This window comes from Staurois parvus, unplaced genomic scaffold (genome assembly GCF_062004578.1).
Source record: "Staurois parvus isolate SC_StPar_1 unplaced genomic scaffold, SC_StPar_1.0 ptg000548l, whole genome shotgun sequence".
In the NCBI taxonomy this organism is placed as follows: Eukaryota; Metazoa; Chordata; class Amphibia; order Anura; family Ranidae; genus Staurois; species Staurois parvus.
The window spans coordinates 6470413-6497159 of record NW_028318344.1 but is presented as its reverse complement, the minus strand read 5'-3'; the positions used below and the strand labels follow the sequence as shown (position 1 = coordinate 6497159).

Here is a 26747-nt window from a genome sequence, read left to right as displayed (position 1 = left end):
TCCTCCCACTGACACCAATGATGGAACACTATTCCTCCCACTGACACCAATGACGGGACACTATTCCTCCCACTGACACCAATGACGGGGCACTATTCCTCCCACTGATACCAATGATGGGGCACGATTCCTCGCTCTGACACCAATGATGGGGCACTATTCCTCCCATTGACACCAAAGATGGGGTACTATTCCCCCCACTGATACCAATGATGGGGCACTATTACTCCCACTGACACCAATGATGGGGCACGATTCCTCCCACTGACACCAATGATGGGGTGCTATTCCTCCCACTGACACCAATGATGGGGTGCTATTCCTCCCACTGACACCAATGATGGGGCATGATTCCTCGCTCTAACACCAATGATGGGACACTATTCCTCCCACTGACACCAATGATGGGACACTATTCCTCCCACTGATACCAATGATGGGGCACTATTCCTCCCACTGACACCAATGATGGGGCACGATTCTTCTCACTGACACCATCATTGGTGTCAGTGGGAGGAATAGTGTCCCATCATTGGTGTCAGTGGGAGGAATAGTGCCCCATCATTGGTGTCAGAGCGAGGAATCGTGCCCCATCATTGGTGTCAGTGGGAGGAATAGCACCCCATCATTGGAATACCATACTGAAATACCATACCATATTGAAATCAAATCTGATGTTTTTTAATTTTATTTGGTGTGCATTGGAAGAGGGGTAGTCTTATACGACGAGTATAGCCCAAACCCTATATTTTAACAGGAAACGTTGGGGGTTGCCTTATACGTCGGAAAATACGTTACTTATCTATTTACTAATATTAGCAGCATAAAGAATAATCAATATTAATTGAGAGAGTGAAGTTTCACTTTAAGGACAAGGGGGCACGCTTTACATCTGAAGGAAACGAAATGTAACCGCCACATATGGAAAGGCTTTTCTAAAGTAAGAGCTGTGAAAATGTGGAATTGACTCCTTCAAGAACAATAACTGGAGTTCTTGCCAACTCTGTAGAGTGTTTTAAAAAAAGAGCTGGTTGCATGCTTAAATACGGAAAATATATGTGGATATTAACATTTATAGGTAATAAGACCAGAGATTATTCATCCAATTGCCTTTAGAGGATTAGGAATACATTTTTTTCCCTGGCTGGAACAAATTGGACCATGTTTTGCAGGGAAGTTTTTGCCTTTCTCTTGATCAACTGTAGATATAAGGCTCTATTGTATATGTGGAAGGTTTCTATTTTCCATTTATTTATTTTTTCTATTGGTTGAACAAGATGGTCTTTTTTCAACCTGACTAGCTAATTATATGGTTGCCTCTTTTAAGCAGAGCCTTTAAAAGCTTAAAAGGGTTGGCATCTTTGCTTTAAGTGCAGAGATCTCGAGGCCACATTCTGCAAGATATGTAAGAAGCCTGCTAATGATTCAGTCTGCCAGCATCTTTCCAAAACAAAAATACCAATCTCAGGTGAACTGACCCTTTAATTTCCTTCCTGATGAATTCAGAGGAACAAAAGCTCAGTCATGTATATATGGTGGAAGAACTTGTACTAATGTATTCAATGATTGATTCTATTTTCAAACTCCACATTAGCACGTAGCTCTTAGCAACTTCATTGAATAAACAAATCAATGTGATTTCTAGAGCCCAACACAAATTGATCTTGCACATTTTCCTGAAGCAAAGTAAATATTTCATAATTCATTACCATGAACTATATTGAATAAGCTGCTGAAAAATAAATAAGGAAATAAGTCATATCAAATATTTTAATGCCAAAAGGAAAAAACGACATGTAATTTCAATATAATGTTACCAGTATGATTCTAAATGTCTTAGCATTGTGCAGATCCAGCCTAAGTAAAATTAGCGGTTTAAGTTAAGCCAACACGGCCCCTTAATTTTTCTCTGATTTTTTTATTACACTCAAACGTAGGTGGCAAAATTCTGTAAACTATCATGTTTACAATACTATCGAATGGTATTCTACATTTTATCACATTCACTCAAGTATTAAAGTTATGTAGTTTATATTGTATTTGCTTAATGTTACTAGTAGAAAGAAACCCTGAATATTATGACTCCTTGTAAAGGAAAAATATCTACATAAGTCATGTTACCAAATAAGAAGTAAACAAAGTTTTCTCTCCCATTTTCCCTCTATTTCTGTACTATTAAGGAAGCCTGTCAGCAGAGGCGCAACAAGAACCTTCAGGGCCCTTGTGCAAGAAACCAGGGCCAGGGCTCTTCGCACTGGTCCTGGGGCATTTACTCCCATTGCAGGGCCATTTATTATGGTCCCACAGTGGAACCTTTTCACATGTTCTGCAGTGGGACCCCTTCCTGCAATCTTGGGGTCACCACTTCCACAATGGTGGAATGCCAGGGCTTGGTAGCAAGTACGACCTTTGTGACGACCCTGGTAGTTCCGCCGATGGTGTCAGTAATTCTTTTTTTTTTACCTTTTAATTACATTTTTTTTTTACAATTGTATTTTTTATTCGTTTATACATTTTTTTAGGGGCCCCTATGGGGGGCTTTTGTGAAATCTCAAGGGTCTAAACAGACCTTTGATGTTCCACCTTTGAGACAGAGAAAGGAGATAGAGGCCTCAATCTCCATCTCTGTAGCCTCAGCAGCACAGCATGAATGGGCATGAATAGATCTATACAGAACTTCCTGTTGATTCACAAACTGAAGCATAGTAAACAGTTTGAATTTATTCATTCAGACAACCTGCTGTCCATCCTGACACATCCCCTGCAGCAGCTGGTGGGAGAAGAGGGCACCCGACAGTGCTGTGGGGGTGGAGAGGGGCCAGGAGAGAGCACAGGAGCGCGGGGCAGCAGGACCTTGATAGGAGGTGCGGTGGGGGCGGCATGTAGTGGAACCGATCCCCTTCATTTCCTTCCACTGAAAGGCTGCAGGAGGAAAATGGAGGACATTATTTCCTTTATATGCCCCTGCGCCTCCTATCCAGGTGTATAGGGGAGCTGCACAAGCCCCCTGAGCATCGTGCCAAGTCACAATTGCAACCCCTGTGACCCCTGATGCTACATCCGTGCCTTTCATTATGACTCTGACAATGGCAGCCCCTACAATTGTTTGGGAAATTGAAAACTCCTGCACTACAACACGTGGTACATGTGCATACAGGGTGAAAACTGTGCACGTGCAAACATGTGCATGCAGGATGTAAACAGGGTGTGTGTCAGTAAACTGGCAGACAGCTCACGTGGCTCTTGCTGACTGCGAAGTGAACAGGTACTACCCAGGCAGAACCTGCCTATATGCCTGGTAGTTAACCTTGGCAAATGCAAAGTTAACAGTCTTCCTCCCCCCATCTTGCTTTCAGCTGAGCGGAGGGGGGGGGAAGGGGACAGAGGAAGCCAGAACAAGCAACTCCAATTCTCCTACACCCTTTAATTAGGGATAGGATCTGCTCTGTTTTCTTATTTTGGAAGAATGGCATAGGATTTATGCCTACACCACACTTTGCTATTCCCCTCCACCCCCACTGTATAAAAACAAACCTCCCTTTTGCACACATTAGTACCCCAGGTGTTGTTACTTTTGGCAAAATTAGTGCAGGTACATTTCTGTGGGTTGAGGGTAAGTAAGGAGCCATTTGAAGGAAATTAACTGACAAGGCACAAAAAACACATGCATAGTAATCTAAAGCCTTTTCAGAGAGCACTTTATATGAAAAGTTGTGATGGTATATGAAGCGCGCTAAACAGGTACCTCTGACTATGGACAATCAGGGCAAAGTACCAGTAATGCAGTTGGTTGATAGGCAGTTCTTCGCTCTAAATCTCCAGCCTGCTAGTGTTGGGGTCCAGTCTTTTAGGTGGTGCACCTAAATACAGTTCCTTTAAACTCTGCATGTTGCGATTGAAGCCACTAAGTAGAAGGTCAGTTCATATATACTCAATCTCTGCTAGCAGTGACATATCAGTTGCAGCAGAGACCGCTCACCAGACGCCAGTGATACAGCAAACCTCACTCCAGGCACTTGGCTGTTGATTCCCTTCTGGCACTGCACCTGGGTGATCTTAGTCCTCAGCTTACAGGATATCAGCATTCCAGCTCTCTGTCTCAGACTGCCAGGTTGTAGAAGGCAAGCAGGCACACAGGAATAACGAAGTGAACTCCTCTTGCAGCAACAGAGCAAACCTCCAGTCTACAGCCTAGGAAAGCCAGTCACTTTCTGCCCCTCCAAGCAATCTCATCCTGGGAATTGAAGTCCACCAGTCTAGATCTAGAATACTACATTTCACATAGTTCAGTATGGCTTACACTAAAGGCTCTTGAGCTCTTTCTGCTTGAGCTCTTTCTGCCCCCCCCCGCTGGCCGTAGTGTAGTGGCTTGAGGACATCCCCAGTCCTACAGGGCAGCAAGGCTTGAAGTGATATTCCTGTGACGTGGAGCCTCCATTCTTACCCTCACCAGGCTATCACACTTATGCGCAGGCGACTATTTTCTTTGAGAGCAGTAATTCTAGGGCCAGACCTCCTGTGTAACTCTAAACTGGTAACCTGTAAAGACGTTTAGGCCTGGTTCACACCTATGCGTATTGCAATCTGCTGCGGGAAAAAAAGTCCCTGACCCTTTTCAAAAATGCTGCGGCTGAAAACACATGGATGTGAACGTATCCCATAGGAAACCATGTTCAATGGACTGTAGTGAGTTTCTTCAAAATGCAAAATGCACTAAAAAAACCCGCATAGGTGGGAACCAGGCCTCAAAGTGACACCTATGGATAATTTAATGTACCTTAGTTTGTCGCCATTCCACGGGCATGTATAATTTTAACCGCTTCCCCGCTGCCTATACCAGAAATACTGCTCCAGGGTGGCAGGGCTGCACAAAATCACATATATATGCATTTCTGGGTAGGGAGCACGCTACATATGTCTATCACTGGGTCCTGGCCGGAGATTCGCCGTCGGCACCTGGCGATCGCCGATAAACAGTGACAGGGAAGAGACCTGTGTGAAACAAGTGTACAATCCAAACGCACGCGTTCCTGCATTAAAAATGGCTGTGTGTATAAGTGGGTGCTACAGTGATCGTCGGCTGGAACCGAACAGAATCAGCAAAGGAAATGCACACTGAGCATCACCAATATGGGTCCAAAAGTTTTAATGAACGATCACATAATTACAGCAAGGCATTATGAAGTCTCACAGGACCCCTTCATCAGGCATGTGACTACCGCGTTTCGTGAGTCGAACTCCCTTCCTCAGAGCAATAGATATTATTATTATCTAATGCTCTGAGGAAGGGAGTTCGACTCCAGAAACGCATTAGCACTTCACCTGAGGACCTATGTTGCCCATGACTGGCAGCTTTTGACTCCTTATCTCTGTTTTTATGACCTTTTTGGCTTGTGAGTATGCATTTGTATTTTTATAATACATTTCTTTTTATCGCAGTAAAGCACGAGGAGAGTGTGTCCTGTTTTTTTCTTTTTGCTAGTATCAAGATTCCCCAATCTATCAAGGGTGGCACCTCAGCAAGTGCTGGATTTCATATTTTTGAGTGCAGCAAGAAGGATTTGAGCGCTGTTTTCTGGTTACTGTTAGAGTTTTCACTTAGGGGTGTACTCACTTTTGTTGTCAGCGGTTTAGACATTAATGGCTGTGTGTTGAATTATTTTGAAGGGACAGCAAATTTTCACTGTTATACAAGCTGTACACTCACTACGTCACATTGTAGCAAAGTGTCATTTCTTCAGTGTTGTCACATGAAAAGATAGAATAAAATTTTTAAAAAAATGTGAGGGGTGTACTCACTTCTGTGAGATATATATATATATACACAATTATTATTATACAGGATTTGTATAGTTTGCACAGCACTGTACTATATATATATATAAACATGTTTGTGGGTTCTAAGTAATTTTCTAGTAAAGTACCAGAAGTGTCACAATTGGCCAGGTAGGCACGTTGTTAAGGACAAAGGAACACAAAGGGTTACTTGTAAAGTCAAAAATAATTTATGGGAGTGTTCAGAGACTTCCTGATAACATTAAAAAACTAAACCCCTGAGCCCCCCCCCCCCGCCCGCACAACAGACATCTTTTTATTTGAAGTTCCATTCATGTTTATAGGACTTTATTGGTTAGAAATAAACGTTCAGTACGTCCAATATGTCCCACTGAGAAGAGACCAGGGAAATTCTCACACCTCATACAGCACGTACACTCTATTTCCTAGTCTGACGTCTGACATCGGACGTAAGCACGCAGCAGTGTGCAGACGCAAGGTCGGAGGTCACGCAGTGCGCATGCTCGGGATCTCAATGTCAGCTCTGTGGTACCAGAGGTTAGCTTTCTCAGTGTTGTGTCGGTCTGGGGAGGGGGATTGTTACTATGGCAGCAGATTGCTTCATGTGACGTATAGACGGTGTAATCACCAGTTACGCGGATTGTCATCATTTATGTGTGTGTGTACGGACGTGGCTGGGAGTCCTGTCATGGGGATAGTCCAGGCAGCCGTGGCTTGTCTATGGGGATTGGGAGGCATGGATGTACTAGGCAGGTGTGCTGACTCTTGTAGCTGTTTAAAGGGGACCCTCACCCGTTATATAGACTTTCTCTCTTCTGCCCCCCTCCCCCCTTTACACAATGGCAGACTTCACACAATGACAGGTTGTATTTTTAGGACATGGAAATATTATTATTGTATTATGGTGCGACTCAACACTTCCTGATTCCTCACCCAGGCCAGGATGACGCAGGGATCGCACCCGTTACCTCCTGGGATGTCCATGTCACACATCCTAGGGGTGGTGTTCATTGAGGCCCTGTCCACACATACTGCACTCACCTGCGGTTTACCGCACAATATACAAATGTTTTCTGTTGTGTCCTCTTCACACCACAATGCTGGTGTCATGTTAGAATGCTACATGTATGTATTTTAATTTCAACTCAATGCATGTAAATGCTCACCAAAACAACGCAAATCTATTGAGAGAAAGAAAACGTTTTTATTCCGTCCTTTAGGCTCCATTCACTTCTATGCAGTTTGTTTTTGTCCATTTTGCAGTGCTTTTTGCAGTTCATTTTGCATTGTTCTACATGCGTTTATTATGTGTTTTTACCGTATTTTCCATTTTGTTCAACTCTTTTTTTTGTTGAAGTGTATTTTTTTTTTTGTCGCTATGCAAAATGCGGCAAAAACGCACTACCATGCATTTCAGCAGCTTCTCCATTGAACTCTACTGTAGTAAAAATGCCGCTTTTTGCCTTTAAATAAGTTCCTGAATCTTTCCAAAAATGCAGCAGCTCACAAAACCATAGATGTGAACGTGTTCCATAGGAAACCATGCTAAATGGACTGTAGTGAGTTTCTGCAAAACACTAAAAAACACATTGGTGTGAATGGAGCCTTAGAAGGATCCGTAGCAATTTAACATCCATGACGGCGCACGTTAAAATATGCATGAACGCATATAAAAATGCACGACAATAGAAGGCAATGCACATCCATTTTTTTGAGCATCGTCATGCATATTCTTGCACGTTTGTGAATAGGCCCTGTGGAATGAAGCATTCCATGAGTTCAGACCTGCATCACGTCTGTGTATGTATGGGATCTCGCAACATGCACGAATGTGAAAAGCAGGAAGCGACAGGGAGAGGAGTAGTAATAGGACAGTATGGAGGGGTAACAGCACAAGGAGAACTTTGGCTGCAAGGAAGACAATGCTGGACATCATGGACCAGCGAGATATCATTTTTCTAGAAATTGATATGTTAGTAGTGTATTTTAATCAATTATCCAAGTGAGAAGTAAATGAACAGAAGAGAAATCCAAATCAATCAATATTTGGTGTGACTGCCCTTTGCCTCTAAAACAGCATCAATTCTTCTAGGTATAATTGTACAGTTTTTGAAGGAACTCGGCAGGTAAGTGGATCCAAACACCAGAGATCTTCTGTGGATGTAAGCTGCCTCAAATCCTTCTATCTCTTCATATAATCCCAGACAGACTCCATGATGTTGTGATCAGGGCTATGTGGGGGCCAAACCATCACTTCCAGGACTTTTTGTTCTTTACACCGAAGATAGTTCTTAACTGCTTGCTGCCCACATAACCTAGTTCTGAAGCTGCACAGTGGCTCTCCTGCACTGGATCATGTGCTTAGTGTGTGATCTGGCACCTACAAGTTGGGGGTTCGCACCACCAACAACCCGGATGTGCTGGGATTAGAAACTGCACAAGCCGATCAGCAGGTGCCAGCCAATGGATGACTGCCTGCACCTGCTGACGGGTAAGGAGAAAGAACAGAGCTCTGCCTATGTACCCCACCTTCGCTATCACGACCAACAACGCCACCATCAGTCCCACCCCGCAAGCCAAAGTCCTAGGTGTCGCTCTAGACTCAAACCTGTCCTTCCAACCCCATGTGCAATCGCTGGCAAACTCATGCAGGCTCCACCTCCGCAACATCTCCAAAATACGTTTGTTCCTAACCCCAGACACTACTAAACAATTCATTCACTCCCTCATTATTTCACGTCTAGACTACTTCAACTCCCTTCTCACTGGCCTACCCCAACACAGGCTATCCCTGCTTCAGTCTAACCTGAACTCAGCGGCCAGACTCATCCGCCTTACCAACCGCTCCGCATCTGCCACCCCCCTCTGTCATTCCCTCCACTGGCTCCCGATTGCCCAACGCATTAAATTCAGACTACTAACACTGACATACAAAGCCATTCACAACGTTGCCCCAAACTACCTCACCGACCGGATACCCAAATACCACCCAACCCGTAATCTTCGCTCCTCACAAGACCTTCTACTTTCTAGCTCCCTGGTCTCCACTTCCCAATCCCGACTGCAGGACTTCCCCCTATCCTCTGGAACTAACTACCCCAATCCATCAGACTGTCACCTACCCTCCTCCCCTTTAGGTGCACCCTGAAAACCTAGCTCTTCAGGGAAGCCTACCCCACCCTCACCTAACAGCCGATCTCCACTCCTCCTACCACTCCATCCCCCACAGCCACTTCCTCCTGTACCACTATCCCCTCCCTCCTAGATTGTAAACTCGGAAGAGCAGGGCCCTCGAACCCCTCGTGTATTGTATTGTTACTGTATTGTCTCATGTACTGTCCTCCACTATAATGTACAGCGCTGAGCAAACCTTTGTGGCGCTATATAAATACTGTATAATAATAATATGTAAACAAGGCAGAGCTCTGTCCTGTCAGCAGGGATGTTCTGGATTTTGTTTCCCTGCAAAAAACTGTGTGCAAGTCTACCTTGATGAATTGATGCTGTTTTAGAAGCAAAGGGTGGTCACACCAAACATTGTTATGATTTGGATTTCTCTTCTGTTCATTTACTTTCTATTTTGTTAATTGGTAAAAATAAACTAACACTTCTATTTTTGAAAGCGTCCATCAGTTACATAATTTTTTTCACATCTGCGTAAAACTTTTTTTTTTTTTTTAACCATACAGGCATACAGGGACAATTAGGCCTCATGCACATGGACATAAAGCAGCTCCTGTGTGCCGCACATTCTGGGTACAGCCACCAGTGAATAGCTGTACATAACTACTTGTACCCATGCATGTGGTCACAGCATTTCTGCTCAAACACAAAAGTAGTGTTTACTCGAGCACTGATGCATATAGCCTTTCACTTGTATTGGTGGCTGTACGTGGCATGTGCAACTGAGGAAGTGTGCCATTGCTGTCATCCCTGCTGAGACTACTGCTTAGCAATATGTTAATCCATTAGCTTCAGGATATTTGAGTCACTAACACCAAAAGCAGAATAAGCCTACAGCAACACTTGTGATTAAAGTGGAGCTTTGCTCTTATTTAAAATCTTGTCAGCAGGAAGGATTTACTGCAGAAGAGACTTACTATGACTGTCTTTTTTTTCTGCAGTAAAGGCTTCTTACCTTCCTTCATGCAAGATGTTTTGAAATGTACGCTAAGCTGCACAGCTCATTGTACATTGTTGGAACACCTCTGTGCTGGGTGAATGAGTTCTTCTCTCTGTTTGCTGGAGGTAGGACATCCTGGTCCAGCCAATCAAGATTGCAAAAGATGCCAAAGCAAGGGGAGAGGACATTGGCACTTGCAAGGAAGCAGATGGACCTCTCCGCGCTGTAGGAGATGTGAGTTTTGGAGGGTTTAGTTCTCATTTAAATCTCTCTGATTTAAAGCGGAATTAAACTTGTTTTAACGGTTTGTTGAACGGTTACATTCAAGGCATGATAACTGTCACAGGTGCTTGTGCTCATAACTAATCACGCTTGCAGCACCATGGCAGCTGTAGATCAAATTGAGGCTAAGATGGCAGGTGCCCTTGGCTGTAAGAGGATAGGAGGGGTCAGTTCCCCTCATTTTCCACATAACATGTTGTAGACAGTTACAGAAACAGTTCGTCTTTTCCTATTTAGGATAAATTTATTACATAAATGAATAAAGCTGACCATTGTAACCACCCCGTCAGCGTTAAATGGCTTGTCTCAGCCCTGTAACTTCCATTTTTGGTGAGAACTTGGTCTGTTAAAGGATGTGGAAAAATAACAGACTTACTGGCTGGATCACCAGGTGACAATAAATAGAAAAAAGCCTTATACCTTTTTCTGTGTATTTTCTTTCCTTAAGTGAAATTTCTGGTGTTCCTGCCAGTCCCTCTGCTTTCCTATTAAAAACTGACCACACTAGGTATGACAGCACAGTGTTGTCAGTTCTCTCGCTGTGCTGAGAACTCAGCCTTCTCTCCTTCAATGGTCAGATTTTTGAAAGGTGCAATGAGCTGGCAAGTCCAGAGAATGTGGTAGATAGTGCCAGTTTGCTCGCCATATCGCCAGCACACAGGAGAAACACTCGGATTGCAAGCATGAAGAACCTCAGGGGTCTTGTACCAAAACATCATTATTTTATAAGTGTTTTCTTTATACACTACACATGTAGAAGATTTGGAGGCAGCCTCCAAAATCCTACTCCATTGATCCAAGACAATATCACATTGAAGGATTCAGGGCCATTTACTCATATAAAGGTGTGTGTCAATAGAAAAGGGGCAGACGTCTTGAAGCAGCTTATAAGTAGAGGAAATTATGCCTCGTTGGTATGGACCCTGAATGCAAATGCGTTTAAAAGGAGTAGGCTTCTCAAGGGTCAGAGAAGGGACTTTGGAGGAAAAAAAAGTGACGTATCTGTAGATAAACATAATATTGGTGAGGTGACATACGAGTAGTTTTTTTGAATCTCTGAAAAGGGTTTAAGCTTACAGGTCACTGGGTGGATCAAGTGTCTCAATTGAAATAGATTGGCCTTGGCCCAGGGACTCATGCAAGCCAAAGCTAAATTATCTGGGAGACTGGGATTAAGTATGACATTGGTCAGGGGGGGAACACAGAGAATATAGGGCGAATCTAACCCTACACCACCTCCTTATAGATAACGTAAAATGCATGGGCCCAAGCAGGAGATGTTTGTGAGAGGTAATTTCAATGTCGGCTATAGACCAGAGTAGAGAGCGTTGGACGTAATTGTAGCCACTCAATCTCGGCCCATTTAGTAGGGGGACGCTGGAAAGACTACAAGAGCACAAAGATGAGTAGCAAAATAATACGACACAATGTCTAGGGGCCTCCAGACCCCCCCCCCCCCCCCAAGATCGAGGAGAGAGAAGGACAGTACGAGCAATTCGGTGAGATTTATTATGCCAGATGAAGTAGAGGAAGGATTTCTGAAGGGAGCGCAACTTGGACATGGGAATAGAAACAGGAAACATCTCAAACAGATACAGAAGTTTGGGCAATATGGTCATTTTTAGCACATTCAGCTGTCCAAGGAAGAAGATGGCACGATTGCCCCAAGCTTTTAAGGACTGAGAAATGAACTTCATATAGGGAGTGGTATGAGGAGGTAAGGTTTGTACCTAGGTACTTCAAGGTGTAGGAGCACCACCAAAAGGGATAATTTGACTGAAGAGAAAATAAAATGGTATGTGGAGCGGTAATGCTTCAGTTTTAGACATGTTAACCTTATAACCCGACAGAGCACCGAAAAGCTGCAAAGTACGATGTAAGACCGGTAGAGTGAGGAGGGGCTCCGTCACCGTCAACAGGATATCATTAGCGAACAAAGATAGTTTGAAGTCACTATTGTAGGTGCGTATCCCATTAATATCCGGGTTGGATCTGATAGCTATAGCCAGGGGTTCCAAACAGGATAAACAACAAGGGGGGGTGTTATCTGTGTCGTGTTTAGCCAGGACAAAGCCCACCTGGTCTCTGTGTATAAGCTTGGAGATACATTTGGCCAGTCTGTTAGCTATTTTTTTCGTAAAAATCTTGTAGTCAGAATTTAATAAGGCTATAGGATGATAATTATCTGGAAGAAAATGGTCCTTATCCGGCTTGGGGATCACAGAAATGTTTGCACGTGTAAAATCATCGTGTGGATGTGACCCCTTCAAGAGATCTCGAAACAAGGCTAGGAGATGGGGGCTAAGATGCCAATAAAGGACTTGTAGTATGAGTAAGGAAGACCGTCCGGCCCTGGGGATTTGTGAGTAGGGAGATGTTTCACAACATCCAATAATTCTTCAATAGAGATGTTTAGAGCTGCAACGTCAGAAGGTGACAAACATGGTAATTGTAAGGAGTCCAAAAAAGCATCAAAAGTAGCATCTGAAGGGAAGGGTGAGAGTCAGGGGCTAGGCAATAAAGATTCTCATAGTATTCCTCAAATATTGTAGCCATAATATGTGGGTCATATGTGGGTTTGCCATCAGAGTAGGTGGCCCGGTAGTGAGGGGAATGTTTGAATTTTAAGTCTATTTACAAGCATGCAATGCAGTTTATTAGAAAACTCATAACATTTTTGCCTAGTCCAAGCACAAAACTGGGCAGTTTTATGCAGGTCTAGAGCCCTAATTTGTTCCCGTATGTGAGAAACTTTCTGGAGCCGTGAAACAGATGAGCTATATAGTAATTGTGGATAGTTTGTGTAGGAGAGATTGTCTGGCACAAACAGAGGCCTTCTTTAATCGAGTGCCCAGGGAGATACAGTGGCCTCTGAAGACAGCCTTCTGGGCCTCCCAGAGGGTTGAGGACGAACCCACCGAGCCAACATTATGTTGAAAATAAGCGTCCAGGCCCCGAGAGAGCTCCTCTCAAAGTTGTTCTGAGCGCAGAATACTCTCATTGAGGCGCCAGTGGCAGACCCTAAGGGATTAGTTAGGAAGAAGGAGATCGAGTGACAGTGAGGCATGATCTGACTAAGTCATTGGGTTGATCTCCGAGGAGATCATAAAGGGGATTAGAGGGGCGGTGACAAAAAAATGATCTAATCGAGAGAACTTGCGATGTGGAGTAGAGTAGAATTTGAATTGCCTATGGAGAGGATGTTTGACCCAGCAGGCGTCAAAGAGGCGATGCTCCAGGATCAGTTAATGGAAAGCCGTTGAGGAGGAACATAGTCTCTTCGATGGAGTAGATACAATAAGGGCCTTCCTATCCTTATGAGGAAACATAACTAGGTTAAAATCTCCCCCAATAATCAAGCATGGAGTAGATAGGGAACACAATTTATCTAGAGTTTGAGAGAGAAATAACAGTTGACCAGAGTTGGGTGCATACAAGTTCAAAAGCATAAATTCCAGCAAAACATAATGGCCAAGTGAGTCAACCCGAGAGAAGGAGACCTGCAGGGAGCAGTTTTTCCGGATCAAAATAGCTACTCCGGCTTTCTCGGAGGGGTCCAATAGGATTGTGGAAAGCTCTTAGAGACAAAGCGAAAAGAGCCATCCTGTTTGAAGTGGGTTTCGTGAATAAATATGCTCCCGAGGATCTGAACTCCTTCAGAGCCATCCACCATTTTGTTGGACTGAATTAAGCCCTTTGACATTATATGACAACAGCCTTAAAGCCATCAGGAAACAGTAATGAGTGTAGCAGCTGTGCAACCTGAGTATGCAGAAAAATTATCGATGAGGCAAAACAGAAAACAGGAATAGCGAACCAAGTCATCAGCATGGCAACAGGCCTATCACAAACAAACGTATCACTCAAAACAAAGCCCGTAGAGATTACGGCTGGAAACAAAGATATCATCAAAGATGTGTACCCGGGATATTATAAGATATAAAATCGTCCACTTAATAAGATGAAATATATGGCACAAATAGATGCATAAATAAATCTTCCACACCAGCAGATCCTTCCAAAGCCTTGGACAGATAATAAATGGCAAAAATTTGCACTCACCAGCTGCACATAGGAAATGCGCATATAAATCACCACATGATGGGGAATGCAGCATACAGATGGTGGGCTTCCCTCAAAGCCAAAAAGTCGTCAGGTTTTTGGGTGTAGTAATGGTCTGCCAAATCCAGGGGTCTCCCTTAGGATGACTGGGTGGACAGCCTGGATACAGGGCTCCCTCCTCTGGACGTGGATGTGAAGGTGATTCTCTCTACCTCCTTCCCATCATCCGCCATTTCCGGGAATGACGTCCACCTGGAAATGAGGGATGATGGGAAGGAGGTAGAGAGAACACCCAAAAACCTGACGACTTTTTGGCTTTGAGGGATGCCCACCATCTGTATGCTGCATTCCCCATCATGTGGTGATTTATATGCGCATTTCCTATGTGCAGCTGGTGAGTGCTCATTTTTGCCATTTATTATCTGTCGCAGGCTTTTTGAAGGATCTGCTGGTGTGGAAGATTTATTTATGCGTCCATTTGTGCCATATATTTCATCTTATTAATTGGACGATTTTATATCTTATATTTGAACAAACTTTTATTGTCGCTTTTATTTTATCGATCATTTAATTATTTTATTATCTATACTTTTTAGCGCTGCACTTTATTTTGGTTTATGGTATTTTTAAGGTTTGTGTAATTTCCTTTAGTGTACTAGCTGCTATCCACCTACAGAGTGCTCGCTGTTAACATTTTACATTTACCCGGGATATTGGAGACATCCCAAGTCATCAGGGCCAAAGGCCTGACACACCAGGGGGCAACACGGCAGCTGACCCGAAATGGCAGGTGCCTACCTCAGTAATTCACATAGCAGTTGCAATCAGGACACATCAATAAGGGAAATTGCTAAAGCACACATGGAAATAGAGAAGCTCAATTAACAGGGCGGGAGACCTGATACAGAAAGGAGTCAGATGGTGGGACCCACCAAACCGTGAAGTCGGGGACGTTGAGGAGTGCGAGGAAATCTCAGGTTTGTCCAGATCTTGCATGGAGTAGTAGAGGACCTGGATGGAGTAGGAAGTTGCGGAAAGGCCTCTTCCAGCAGGAGAGGGAGTCACAACTGTTTAAAGAAGGAGTCTGCTTCATGCAAGTCACGGAGTATGACTTGGGCATGACTTGAATGTAAACCCCCACCAATAAGCAATATGGTGCTGCTGGAGATGAGTGGTGACAGGCTTCAGGACACTCCTTTTTGGTAAGGTGATGGGGGATAAATCACTGAAAATTTGAAGCCTGTTTCCTTTAAATTCCAGAGAGGGCTTGTTGCGAGTAGAAGAGAGAAAGGCTTCTTTGCTGTCAATGTAGTGAAAGCAAGTGATAACATCTCTGGGCCTGGTGCCCTCAGGAGGTTTTGGGCCTAACGACCTATGGGCCTGGTCCATTCGCCAATCAACATCTGGGACCTTGGGGGCCAGAGTGGTAAACGGAGACAGCAAGTAGCACTGAAGTTGGGAATCAAGGACCGTTTCGGAGATGCCATGAACACAAATATTCTGGCGGTGCTTCCTGTTTTCCAGGTTTTCCTATTGGAGCTGAAACTGAGACACTGTGTGTTTCATGTTCGCATTATTCTCTTCCAGGACATGAACATATTGCACCAATTCGTCAAATTTTGACTCAAGGTGGTCTGTGCGGTCTACCAATTGAGTAATCTCCCCCCTAAACTCCAGAGCCAGCTTCCCAATTTCAGCAGAGATAGTGCTGGTGATATTGTGTAAGAATACTTGCAGTTTGTCCTCCAGGATATCCACCGTCCAAGAGGGGACCACCGAGGCAGGATGCAGAGCAGCAGGGAATTCTGTGTCTGTCCCCTCCATTTCAGCGGACCCTCCGGAGCACTCACTCGGACCACCGCAACTACCTGAGGTCAGGTATGCAGGCCTAGTAAAGAAGCGATTCGGCATGGAAGGCCGGGGATACGGAGGAGGAGGCGTGGGCGGCTTCCAATGCCAATTTTTTTTTTTTTTCCTCATGGAGATGCCTGTGAGCATCCTGATTTAGGAGAGGGATCTCCCAGATCTGTGGTTGCTGTAGGAGCGGAGCGTGAGATCCGTGAAGACTGAGGGTCAGCAGAGCTCACCCTTTATGCGTCTGCCATTTTGGATCGCCGCACATGCGCCCCCTGCATAATTTTTTTTACATCTACTAAAGCTTCTTGACCGCATAGGCTATTTTCTGGAAAAGGTGAACTTAGCCTTTAACCTCCTCCCGCCCACCATATAGTACAATGACGGGTGCAAGGCGGTTCTCTCATTCTGGGAGGACGTCATATGACGTCCTTCCATTCTCACCGTGCACGCGCGGCTCCGGGAGCGCACAGCGAGGAGATAGGCGGTGCGCTGTGTACCTCGGACACAGCGGATCACTGATCAACGGAAAGAGCCAAAGATGTCGGCTCGGTCATGTGATCAGCTGTGTCCAATCACAGCTGATCACATGTAAATAGGGAAATGCCGGTTATTGGCATTTCTTTCCTCACTAGCTGTCACGCTGACAGCTCGAGAGGAGAGGAGAGCCGGTAATCGGCATCCCTCAGAGGGGACATGTACACTGATCATCAGGGCACTGATAATCAGTGTAACCCCAGCAGTGCCAGCTGTCAGTGCTCATCCATGCCACCTGCTAGTGCCCATCAATGCCACATTTCAGTGCCTACCAGTGCACATCAATGCTACATATCAGTGCCCATCTGAGCTGCCTTTCAGTGTCACCCATCAGTGCCAGTCAGTGCCACCTATTAATGCCAGTCAGTGCCGCCTATCAGTGTGCATTAGTGCTGTCTATCAGTGCCAGTCAGTGCCGCCTATCAGTGCCATATATGAGTGCTGCCTTTCAGTGCCCATCAGTGATGCCTGTCAATGCCCATCAGTGCCACCTACCAGTGCCTCCTCATCAGTGCAGTCTAATAGTGCCCATCACTGCAGCCTCATTAGCGCATATCAGTGAAGGAGAAAAATCACTTATTTACAAAATTTTATAACAAAAACTAAGAAAAAAACTTTTTTTTTCAAAATTTTCAGTGGTTTTCGGTTTGTTTAAGAAAAAATAAAAAACCCAGAGGTGATTAAATACCACCAAAATAAAGCTCTTTCACAACAAAATGATAAAAATGTCATATAGGTACAGTGTTGCATGACCGCGCAATTGTCATTCAAAGTGCAACAGCGCTGAAAGCTGGAAATTGGCCTGGGCAGGAAGGGGGTATAAGTGCCCTGTAGGCTAGTGGTTAAAGAGAGGAAACTAATGCAGCTGCCACATGTAAGAATTAGTAAACTCCAATATTATACATTTTTGCTTTTGGGTTTTATACTGCTTTAAAAAGGAGCTCCAGTCAAATTTGTGTTAATTAAAAGTTAGAAGCTACAAAAAACTGTAGCTGATGACTTTTAATAAACACACTCACCTGTCCCAGGATACAGCGATGTGCTCACCTGAGTCGTTCTTTCCATCGGTTTCCTGTCCCCAAAACCGGCTTCTCAACTGTGTGCACCTGGCTGTGACAGTGTGTGGCTTCACAGCCAGGTTCCCATTGCACATGTGCGAGCCACACTGGGCTTTGTGAATGGTCCTGCAGTCTGCTGGGACCTGTGACCTGTTCCTGAAAACTGCAAGGAGGGAGGAGACATTCCGCTCAGATGTAGGAGTGGGTATCCACTCCCCCCTCCAAAAAAAAAGTACCATTTAGTAAAGAGGAGGGGGGAAGGAGGCTTTAAAGCAGAACTTCCCGTTTTGGGTGGAGCTCTGCTTTAAGGTTTTTATGTTATATTAACCCCAAACACACCTCCCAGACAACCACTGCCTTGGTAAAGAAGCTGAGGGTAAAGGTGATGGACTGGCCAAGCATGTCTCCAGACCTAAACCCTATTGAGCATCTGTGGGACATCCTCAAACGGAAGGTGGAGGAGCGCAAGGTCTCTAACATCCACCAGCTCCGTGATGTCGTCATGGAGGAGTAGAAGAGGACTCCAATGGCAACCTATGAAGCTCTGGTGAACTCCATGCCCAACAGGGTTAAGGCAGTGCTGGAAAATAATGGTGGCCACACAAAATATTGACACTTTGGGCCCAATTTGGACATTTTCACTTAGAGGTGTACTCACTTTTGTCGTCAGCAGTTTAGACATTAATGTCTGTATGTTCAGTTATTTTGAGGGGACAGCAAATTTACACTGTTATACAAGCTGTACACTCACTACTTTACATTGTAGCAAAGTGTCATTTCTTCAGTGTTGTCACATGAAAAGATAGAATAAAATATTTACAAAAATGTGAGGAGTGTACTCACTTCTGTGAGATACTGTATTTGCTGAAGACAAGTTTGATTTGTGTGTGTTTTTCTTTTTTCATTAAAGGGATAGTTCACCTTCACCAGATAACTACCTATGCAGTTAAGAGGTGTCTGTGGATATAAGCAAACTGTGTGTCTCTGACTAAAGTTGAATGTCGCCCTTGCTACAGGTGTAGGCCATTTACGTACCTTATGAAGTATGACTGGAATACTCCCAGAATGTTGCTAAGTACAGTATTTTCTGGCGTATAAGGCTACTTTTTATACTTAAAAATGTACCCCAAAAATTGGGGGTCGTCTTATATGCGGGGTATAAAATGTGAACCTTGAGTTTGTTTGGGTCAAGCTGGCTGGATGTGTGGTAATACTATACATACAGTATACTGTGCTGAGCCAAGCTGTCTCAAAACAAATGTCCCTATGACAGATTAATCTGTCAACCCGCTGGATGTGTGGTATATACAGTATACTGCGTTGAGCCAAGCGGTTTCAAAACATATCGGTACGTCCCTACTGTAATCAGCCCGCTGGACGCATGTATGTACAGCAGCTGCGGCTACATACTGTATAAGCTGGGCCAATCACGACGAGTGATGTATTCTACTAATGAATACAAAGCCTGCTCGGATTGGCTGAGTCAGAGAGGTGGGCTGATGATGTCACAACCTCAGCCAATCCGAGCAGGCTTTGTATTCATTAGTAGAATACATTGCTCACCGTGATTGGCCCCATGTATACTGTATGTAGCCGCAGCTACCGTACATACACACATCCAGTGGTCTGATTACCGTAGGAACGTACTGGTACGTTTTGAAACAGCTTGGCTCAGTATACTGTATATACCGCACATCCAGCAGGCTGACAGATTAATCTGTCATAGGGACATTTGTTTTGAGCCAGCTTGGCGCAGTGCGGTATACTGTATGTACATTACTGCACATCCAGCGGGCTGTATATATACTGTATGTAGCCGAAGCTACCGTATTACCGCACATCCAGTGGGCTGTATATATACTGTATACTGTACGTAGCCGAAGCTATCGTATTACCGCACATCCAGTGGGCTGTATATATACTGTATACTGTACGTAGCCGAAGCTACCGTATTACCGCACATCCAGTGGGCTGTATATATACTGTATACTGTACGTAGCCGAAGCTACCTTATTACCGCACATCCAGTGGGCTGTATATATACTGTATACTGTACGTAGCCGAAGCTACCTTATTACCGCACATCCAGTGGGCTGTATATATACAGGTATACTGTACGTAGCCGAAGCTACCGTATTACCGCACATCCAGTGGGCTGTATATATACTGTATACTGTACGTAGCCGAAGCTATTGTATTACCGCACATCCAGCGGTAACGATCTGATTTAGAATATGATCCATATGATGACTGATTCCCCTGATACAGTAGCTCTGAGCTCAGAGTCTTGAGGGCTCACTCCTGTGATGGAGGAGGTGAGTAGTAACATGTAGGCCTCACTTAGCAATGTCCTGGGAGTATTCCAATCAGACTTCATAAGGTACATAAATTGCCTACATCTATAGCAACAATATTATTCAACTTTAGTCAGGGCTGCACAGTTTGTTTTTATCTACAGACACCCCTTATCTGCATAGGCAGTTTTTTGGTAAAGGTGAACTAACCCTTTAAAGTTGTCAAAGGCTTGCTGCAGAGTTGGATGGGTTCTGAAGTTACTAAAGAACAGATGTAACATTGACATATAAATTATCCATGCTCCCTACAGGTTACATTATCCACTTAAAAGTGGAAAATAGTCAGGTCTCAGATTCAGAGGTGTCTACACTGCCCTGGTTGGGCACCAATGGGGGTATGTTCACTTTTAGACTTATAAGTGGGGCCTGTGGGGAACATGGTTTATTCATATGTCAATGCATGCAATACAATTATAATAAATATTTCTATTACTTGCTTTTGTAAGGAAGAATGGGCAAAGATACCTCAAACAAGAATTGAAAGACTCTTGGCTGGCTACAAAAAGCGTTTACAAGCTGTGATACTTGCCAAAGGGGGCAGTACAAGATATTAACTCTGCAGGGTGCCCAAACTTTTGCAGACGCCATTTTTTTGTTTTCTGTTATTTTGAAAGTGTAAATGATGGAAATAAAATCTAACTTTTGTTGACATATTATAAGAATGTCTAATCTGTAATTTGATGCCTTTTGGAGATTTTTTCCATCTTTCCTTGGCTTCTTTATGCACATTAATACAAATGTTTAGCTGGGGTGCCCAAACTTTCGATCCCCACTGTATACATATAATGTATGAGGTCGGGAGACTCACTCCTCTCCAGTTAACTGTATATCTAACTTTCCATGAAATTAGTCATGGCAGCAACTGCAAAAAGAAATAAAAGAAAGCTTTGTATGCCACCTTTGGTAGCTCCAGAATACAATTTGTAAAGGAAAACCAATGTTTAGATGCAGTAGCTAGTGGCAGTAACAACTGGTGTTTACATATACTGTTTCTTTATTGTGGCTATACAAAGTTTACTGTTAAAACAAGAACCTTCAGTATCTCTTACTGGCACTACTTTTTCATTATAGATTTTCTTTAGCTTACAGTCTCCTGGATTCGATACATTCTTCCGTGTATAATTTGTTCATTAGTGTTGGTGTTTTTTTTCTTACCTAGGGACATTGCTGGCCTTCAACATGCTACACACAGCCTTGGGGGCTCTCCGCACGGGGATTGATATAGGCCATGCATTAATCCGCAACATGGGCTCCCTTTCCGCTAAAATGGCCGAATATAAAAAAATGTGGAAACCCAGTAAGCCCAAGGATTGGAATGTACAATATCAGGAAAGATATATTCCCTTTTCTAGGTGTCAGCTAGTGGAATATTTGGCTCAGGTGAGTGGAAAGGTATCTATTTGTAATCCTATAGAGTTTGACTGATACTGCTTTCATTTTCTGGACATGTCAGGTGTTGTAATTTCAAAGGTTCCCAAGGCACCTTTTACATGGGGCAGACTCCGTTATGATCGGCAGAGGATCTTTCTGCTGATCCCATGCTGATCAGAGCAGAGTGTGCGGATGACAAGTCTGTGTTGGTTCAGTCTATGCAGAGCGGACACAGACCAAGCCACTTGGCTCTATGGAACAGCAAATGTAAACAGACTCTGCTGTCTGCTTGCACCGGACTGGCCTCTGATCTTAACCACTTAGATGGTGGGGGGGAAGGGGGGGGGTATGTTTTTTTTTTGTTTTAGTGGACTGGATCTGATTTTTTCTGTGAGGCCGCATATTTGCATACCTGTCTTTTGTCCTGGGAGCATACTCCCAGCACAAAGACCAAGGTGTCACTGAGAGCCCCAGGTCCCGTTCAAACGATTGGCTATCACAGTGATCAGTCACTGTACAGCCCGCCCACCTTGTTTTTTTTTTTTCCTCTATGAATGGAGGAGAAAAATACATTGTACAGTTAGGTCCATATACAGTGAGGAACAGAAGTATTTGAACACCCCGCGATTTTGCAAGTTCTCCCACTTAGAAATCAGAGACAGAATTAAAAAAAAATTCAGGAAATCACATTGTATGATTTTTAAAGAATTTATTTGTCTTGCACTACTGAACATAAGTATTTGAACACCTAAGAAACAGCAAGAATTCTAGCTCTCAAAGACCTGTTACTAAATTAATAATTATAAATAGACAGATGCTACATATAGAATGTGCATATATAGATATAAGAGGCTTGCTTTCCAACATGCCCCTAAACCAAACCATGAAATTGTATTGCACCTGTAGTGAGTGCTATAATTTTCACTGACTTTACACAAAATCAATAAAAGTCCACAGGTGAATTACAGTCAGGTCTATAAATATTGAGACATCAACACAATTCTAACATTTTTGGTTCTATACACCACCACAATGGATTTGAAATGAAACAAACAAGATGTGCTTTAACTGCAGACTGTCAGCTTTAATTTGAGGGTATTTACATCCAAATCAGGTGAACGGTGTAGGAATTACAACAGTTTACATATGTGCCTCCCACTTGTTAAGGGACCAAAAGTAATGGGACACTTGGCTTCTCAGCTGTTCCATGGCCAGGTGTGTTATTCCCTCATTATCCCAATTACAATGAGCAGATAAAAGGTCCAGAGTTAATTTCAAGTGTGCTATTTGCATTTGCAATCTGTTGCTTTGTACTTTGTATAAAAATGGTTGCAGTTCCTAAAATTTGTACTTAATATTTATGTTCAACCCCTTGATTTAAAGCTGAATGTCTGCACTTCAGATTCATTTGGATTGTTTCATTTTAATTTTTCTGGTGGCATACAGAGCCAAAAGTATGCAAAATTGTGTCCAAATATATATGGACCTAACTGTATCTCTCTCTTCTTGCAGAGAGAAAAAAAACCTGTTTTTAACCAATTCAATACTGGGAAATTTTACACCTTCCTGCCCAGGCCAGCAATCATTTCAGCGCTCTCACACTTTGAATGACAATTGCGCGGTCATACAACATTGTACCCAAACTAAAATTTTATCATTTTCTTCACACAACTAGAGCTTTCTTTTGATGGTATTTAATCGCCACTGGGGTTTTTATTTTTTGCCAAATTAACACACAAAAAATTTAGAAAAATAAAAAGTTTTTATTTCTGTTATAAAAGTTTGCAAATAAATAATTGTTCTTCATAAAGTTAGGCCGAGATGTATTCTGCTACATGTCTTTGGTGAAAATAACCCAAATTAGGATGTATTTTTTAGTTTGTAGGAAAGTTATAGAGTTCACAAACTGTGGTATAGATCTGAATATTGATCAATCCTGAAGTACTGACAGCCAATCTAATTTCTTAAGGTCCAAGAATGTCAGAACAGTACAGATATCCCCCAAATGACCCCTTTTTGCAGAGTAGACAGTCCGACGTACTTCATAAGAGGCATGGCAAGTTTTTTGAAGTTGTATTTTTTTTGTCATAATTTTTCGGAAAATGAAAAAATTTAAAAAATTAGTTTCACTATTTTTTTTTTTACATATTGTCACCAGTGCAGTACAGCGTCATCATATAACTGGCATGGCGGTGATCAGGGACACTGACTGGTGACAGTATGAAAAAAAATATATATATATGTATTTTTTTTTTATGATTATTTTTTATTAAATTGTTTTTCTTTTTTTTAAGATTTTTTTTTTCATATTTCACTATGACCAAAGTAGTACACTGTTACCATAGTAACATTGTACTACTTTGGGGAAGTGATCAGTATTTTTTTTTTTTTTTTACACAATTTGCTTATAGCAAAGAATTACTTTGCTATAAGCAAGCATTTACCTGAATGACATCGATTCATTCAGGGTTTTTTTTTGTGCTTAGCTGTGATTTGGCCACAGCTAATCACATGACATGTGCATGTGATTAGCTGTGACCATTCACAGCTAGACACTAGTATACAATGGATGGCATGAATGAAGCCATCCATTGTATACAACTGTCAAGTGACCTGCTGTGATTGGTCCAGCAGGTCACATGGTACCGGCAACGGGGCCGATACTCAGATCTGTCATCGGCCGTGTACCTCGGACAGATCGCGCCGCTCTGCAGGAGCGCAATCTGCGCATGTGCGGGAGGACGCCATATGGCGTCCACCTGGAACGCCGATGACATTTGCCGCCTGCCATTCGGCCATAGGGCGGGCGGCAAATGGTTAAAAAAAAAAAGATAAATAAAGATTAAAGATTAAAGAAAAAATACCTAGATCAAGGTCTGACCTAGTTCAGTGCCAGGGTTAGTTTTTGGGTCAAGGTCAGAATTTTTTTTTTTTAATTCATTTCAGTGTCAGTGTGTTTTAGGTAAATAAAAACTAAACACAAAATGCGCACTATTGTTTCTGGGCTTTACCGTGGGTACAAACAACAAATAACATACACATATATGGTATCGCTGCAATCGTCAAGAGCTGAAATATTTATTTTGGGTTGTTCTTTGGTGGTAGGTTATGGTAGTAACAAGAAACACACAGCTAAATTAAAAAAAAATATTATTTTTTTTACTATTTTGGGCCAGTTTTCCTTTGATAATAAAAAATATCAGGAGATATCCATTACCATTAACCAAATGAAAGCCCAATTTGTCCTGAAAAAAAAAAACGCAGTATAATCCACTTGGATGTACAAAGTAGTTGTGATGATATGTACGGTTTTACTAACACATGGCAAAGTTGCAAGATTGTGCTTAGGCGTTAGGATTTGTTTTACCCTTAGGCATGAAGGGGTTAATCTCTCTGTATGTTAGAGAGTGAGGTGCTTACTTTAGGCGTTTTAAGGAACAGGTCTCCAACATTACAGGCAGGTTAGCAAAAAAAAGTTCCTCAGTTGCTGAGATAAAATAGTAGAGTGGAGTGATGCCATTGTACCTGGAAACCTGCAAGGCTTGAGCAGGTAGACAGTTTCCTGTATGCATTCCAATTCTAAGAGTTTGTTTCATTACTCTGTAATGTATGTCTAACTCACACCCAGAAGAAGAATGCAGTAAATAAAAGTAAGAGACTAGTCAGCATTCTATATTGCTATAAATTCTCTGGGTAAATAATATGAATGATGGTAGTCAGAGAATTAGCATAGCAGCTCAGCATTGCAGACCTCAATAGTTTCTTAGCTGATTATACTACTTCGGTGTCACTGAACCTGAACAGGTAACAGCCAGCCAACTGAAAACTCTTGATCTACATACCCTTTCTTGCTCTGTGATTCCAAGTGTATTACAGCCAGTGGACTATTAACAGCCAGGAAGCTTGCATTTTCAAAAAAGAGAAGTCCGCAATGGCAGCCTATTTTTTTCTCAGGACATTATAATTTTATTGGATTTATTCTTTAAAATTGAACTCCAGGCATATAAAAAAATACATAAATGAGTGTAGTTCTGTGATGATTAATGCAGCATTTTTAAATGCAAGCAAAATATATGACTGACTTGGTGCTTGTGCCTTTGCATTCAGACTAGCTAAGAGAGAATCAGCACAAGGAAAACAATCAGGTGTGTTGTAGTGCAAGGATCATGCTAATCGGAAGAGAGAGCAGAGAGATGAGCTCATAAGTGTGCTGCTTATCCTTTCCCTGTCCAGTCATGACATGGCTGTGGCTGTAGGAGGTGTAGTGGTGTGGTGCTTGATCTCAAAATATAATGATAGGATCTTAAAGAGATCAACATTTTCCCGGCAGTGTTTATTTTAATTTAACTACTTCTCATCCCTCCAGTAGGACGTCATATGACGTCCTTCCTGAACCATGCATTGCGCGTGCCCACAGGGCCGCGCTATGACTAGATCTGTCACCGGCTGTGTACCTCGTGTAACCGGTGTACCGGCCCCGTTGCCAGTACCATGTGACCTGCTGTGACCAATCACAGCAGGTCACATGACAGTTGTATACAATGGATGGCTTCCTTTCATGCCATCCATTGTATACAAGTGTGTCTAGCTGTAAATGGTCACAGTGATCACATGCACAGGCTGGGCCAATCACAGCCCATCTGTGTCATGTGATTAGCCATGGCCAATCACAGCTAATCACAACAAAAAGCCCTGAATGAATCATTTTTATTCAGTTAAACTCTTGCTTATAAGCAATCAAATTGTGTAAAAAAAAAAAAATACTGATCACTTCCCCAAAGTAGTATAATGTTACTATGGTAACACTATACTACTTTGGTCATAGTGTAATATGAATAAAAATCTTAAAAAAAAGAAAAAAAATCAAATTTTTTTTTTTGTCCTGTCACCAGTCAGTGTCCCAGATCACCGCCACACCAGTTATATGCTGCTGCTGTACTGCACTGGTAACAGTATGTAAAAAAAAAAGTGAAAATTTATTTTTTTAATTTCTTAATTTTCCAAAAAAATTACAACTTCATAAAACTCGCTATGCCTCTTATGAAATATGTTGGACTGTCTACTTTGCAAATATGGGTAATTTCGGGGGATATCTGTACTATTATGATATTTTTGGGCCTCAAGAAATTAGATTGGCTGTCAGTACTTCAGGATTGATCGATTTTCAGATATATCCCATAGTTTGTGAACTCTATAACTTTCCTACAGACTAAATATTAAATACTGATTTGGGTTATTTTCACCAAAGAAATATAGCAGAATACATCTTGGCCTAAATTTATGAAGAACAATTATTTATTTGCACCTGGG

At 42.7% G+C, this 26747-nt stretch overlaps 1 protein-coding gene across 3 annotated transcripts in view; it reads left to right on the top strand.

Annotated features, from left to right (window-relative positions):
* Positions 1-26747, top strand: part of TMEM143 (transmembrane protein 143) — a 94965-nt gene that overhangs the window by 28982 nt on the left and 39236 nt on the right. The window contains exons 1-2 of one of the 3 annotated variants that reach the window (XM_089690983.1): positions 6245-6333; positions 21226-21446. In XM_089690983.1, coding sequence (XP_089547109.1) covers positions 21246-21446 — 201 coding nt within the window. In that variant the 5' untranslated portion in view covers positions 6245-6333; positions 21226-21245. Of the gene's footprint in view, positions 1-6244; positions 6334-21225; positions 21459-26747 lie in introns of those variants that run through there. The other 2 variants (XM_089690981.1, XM_089690982.1) reach the window with 2 other exon arrangements.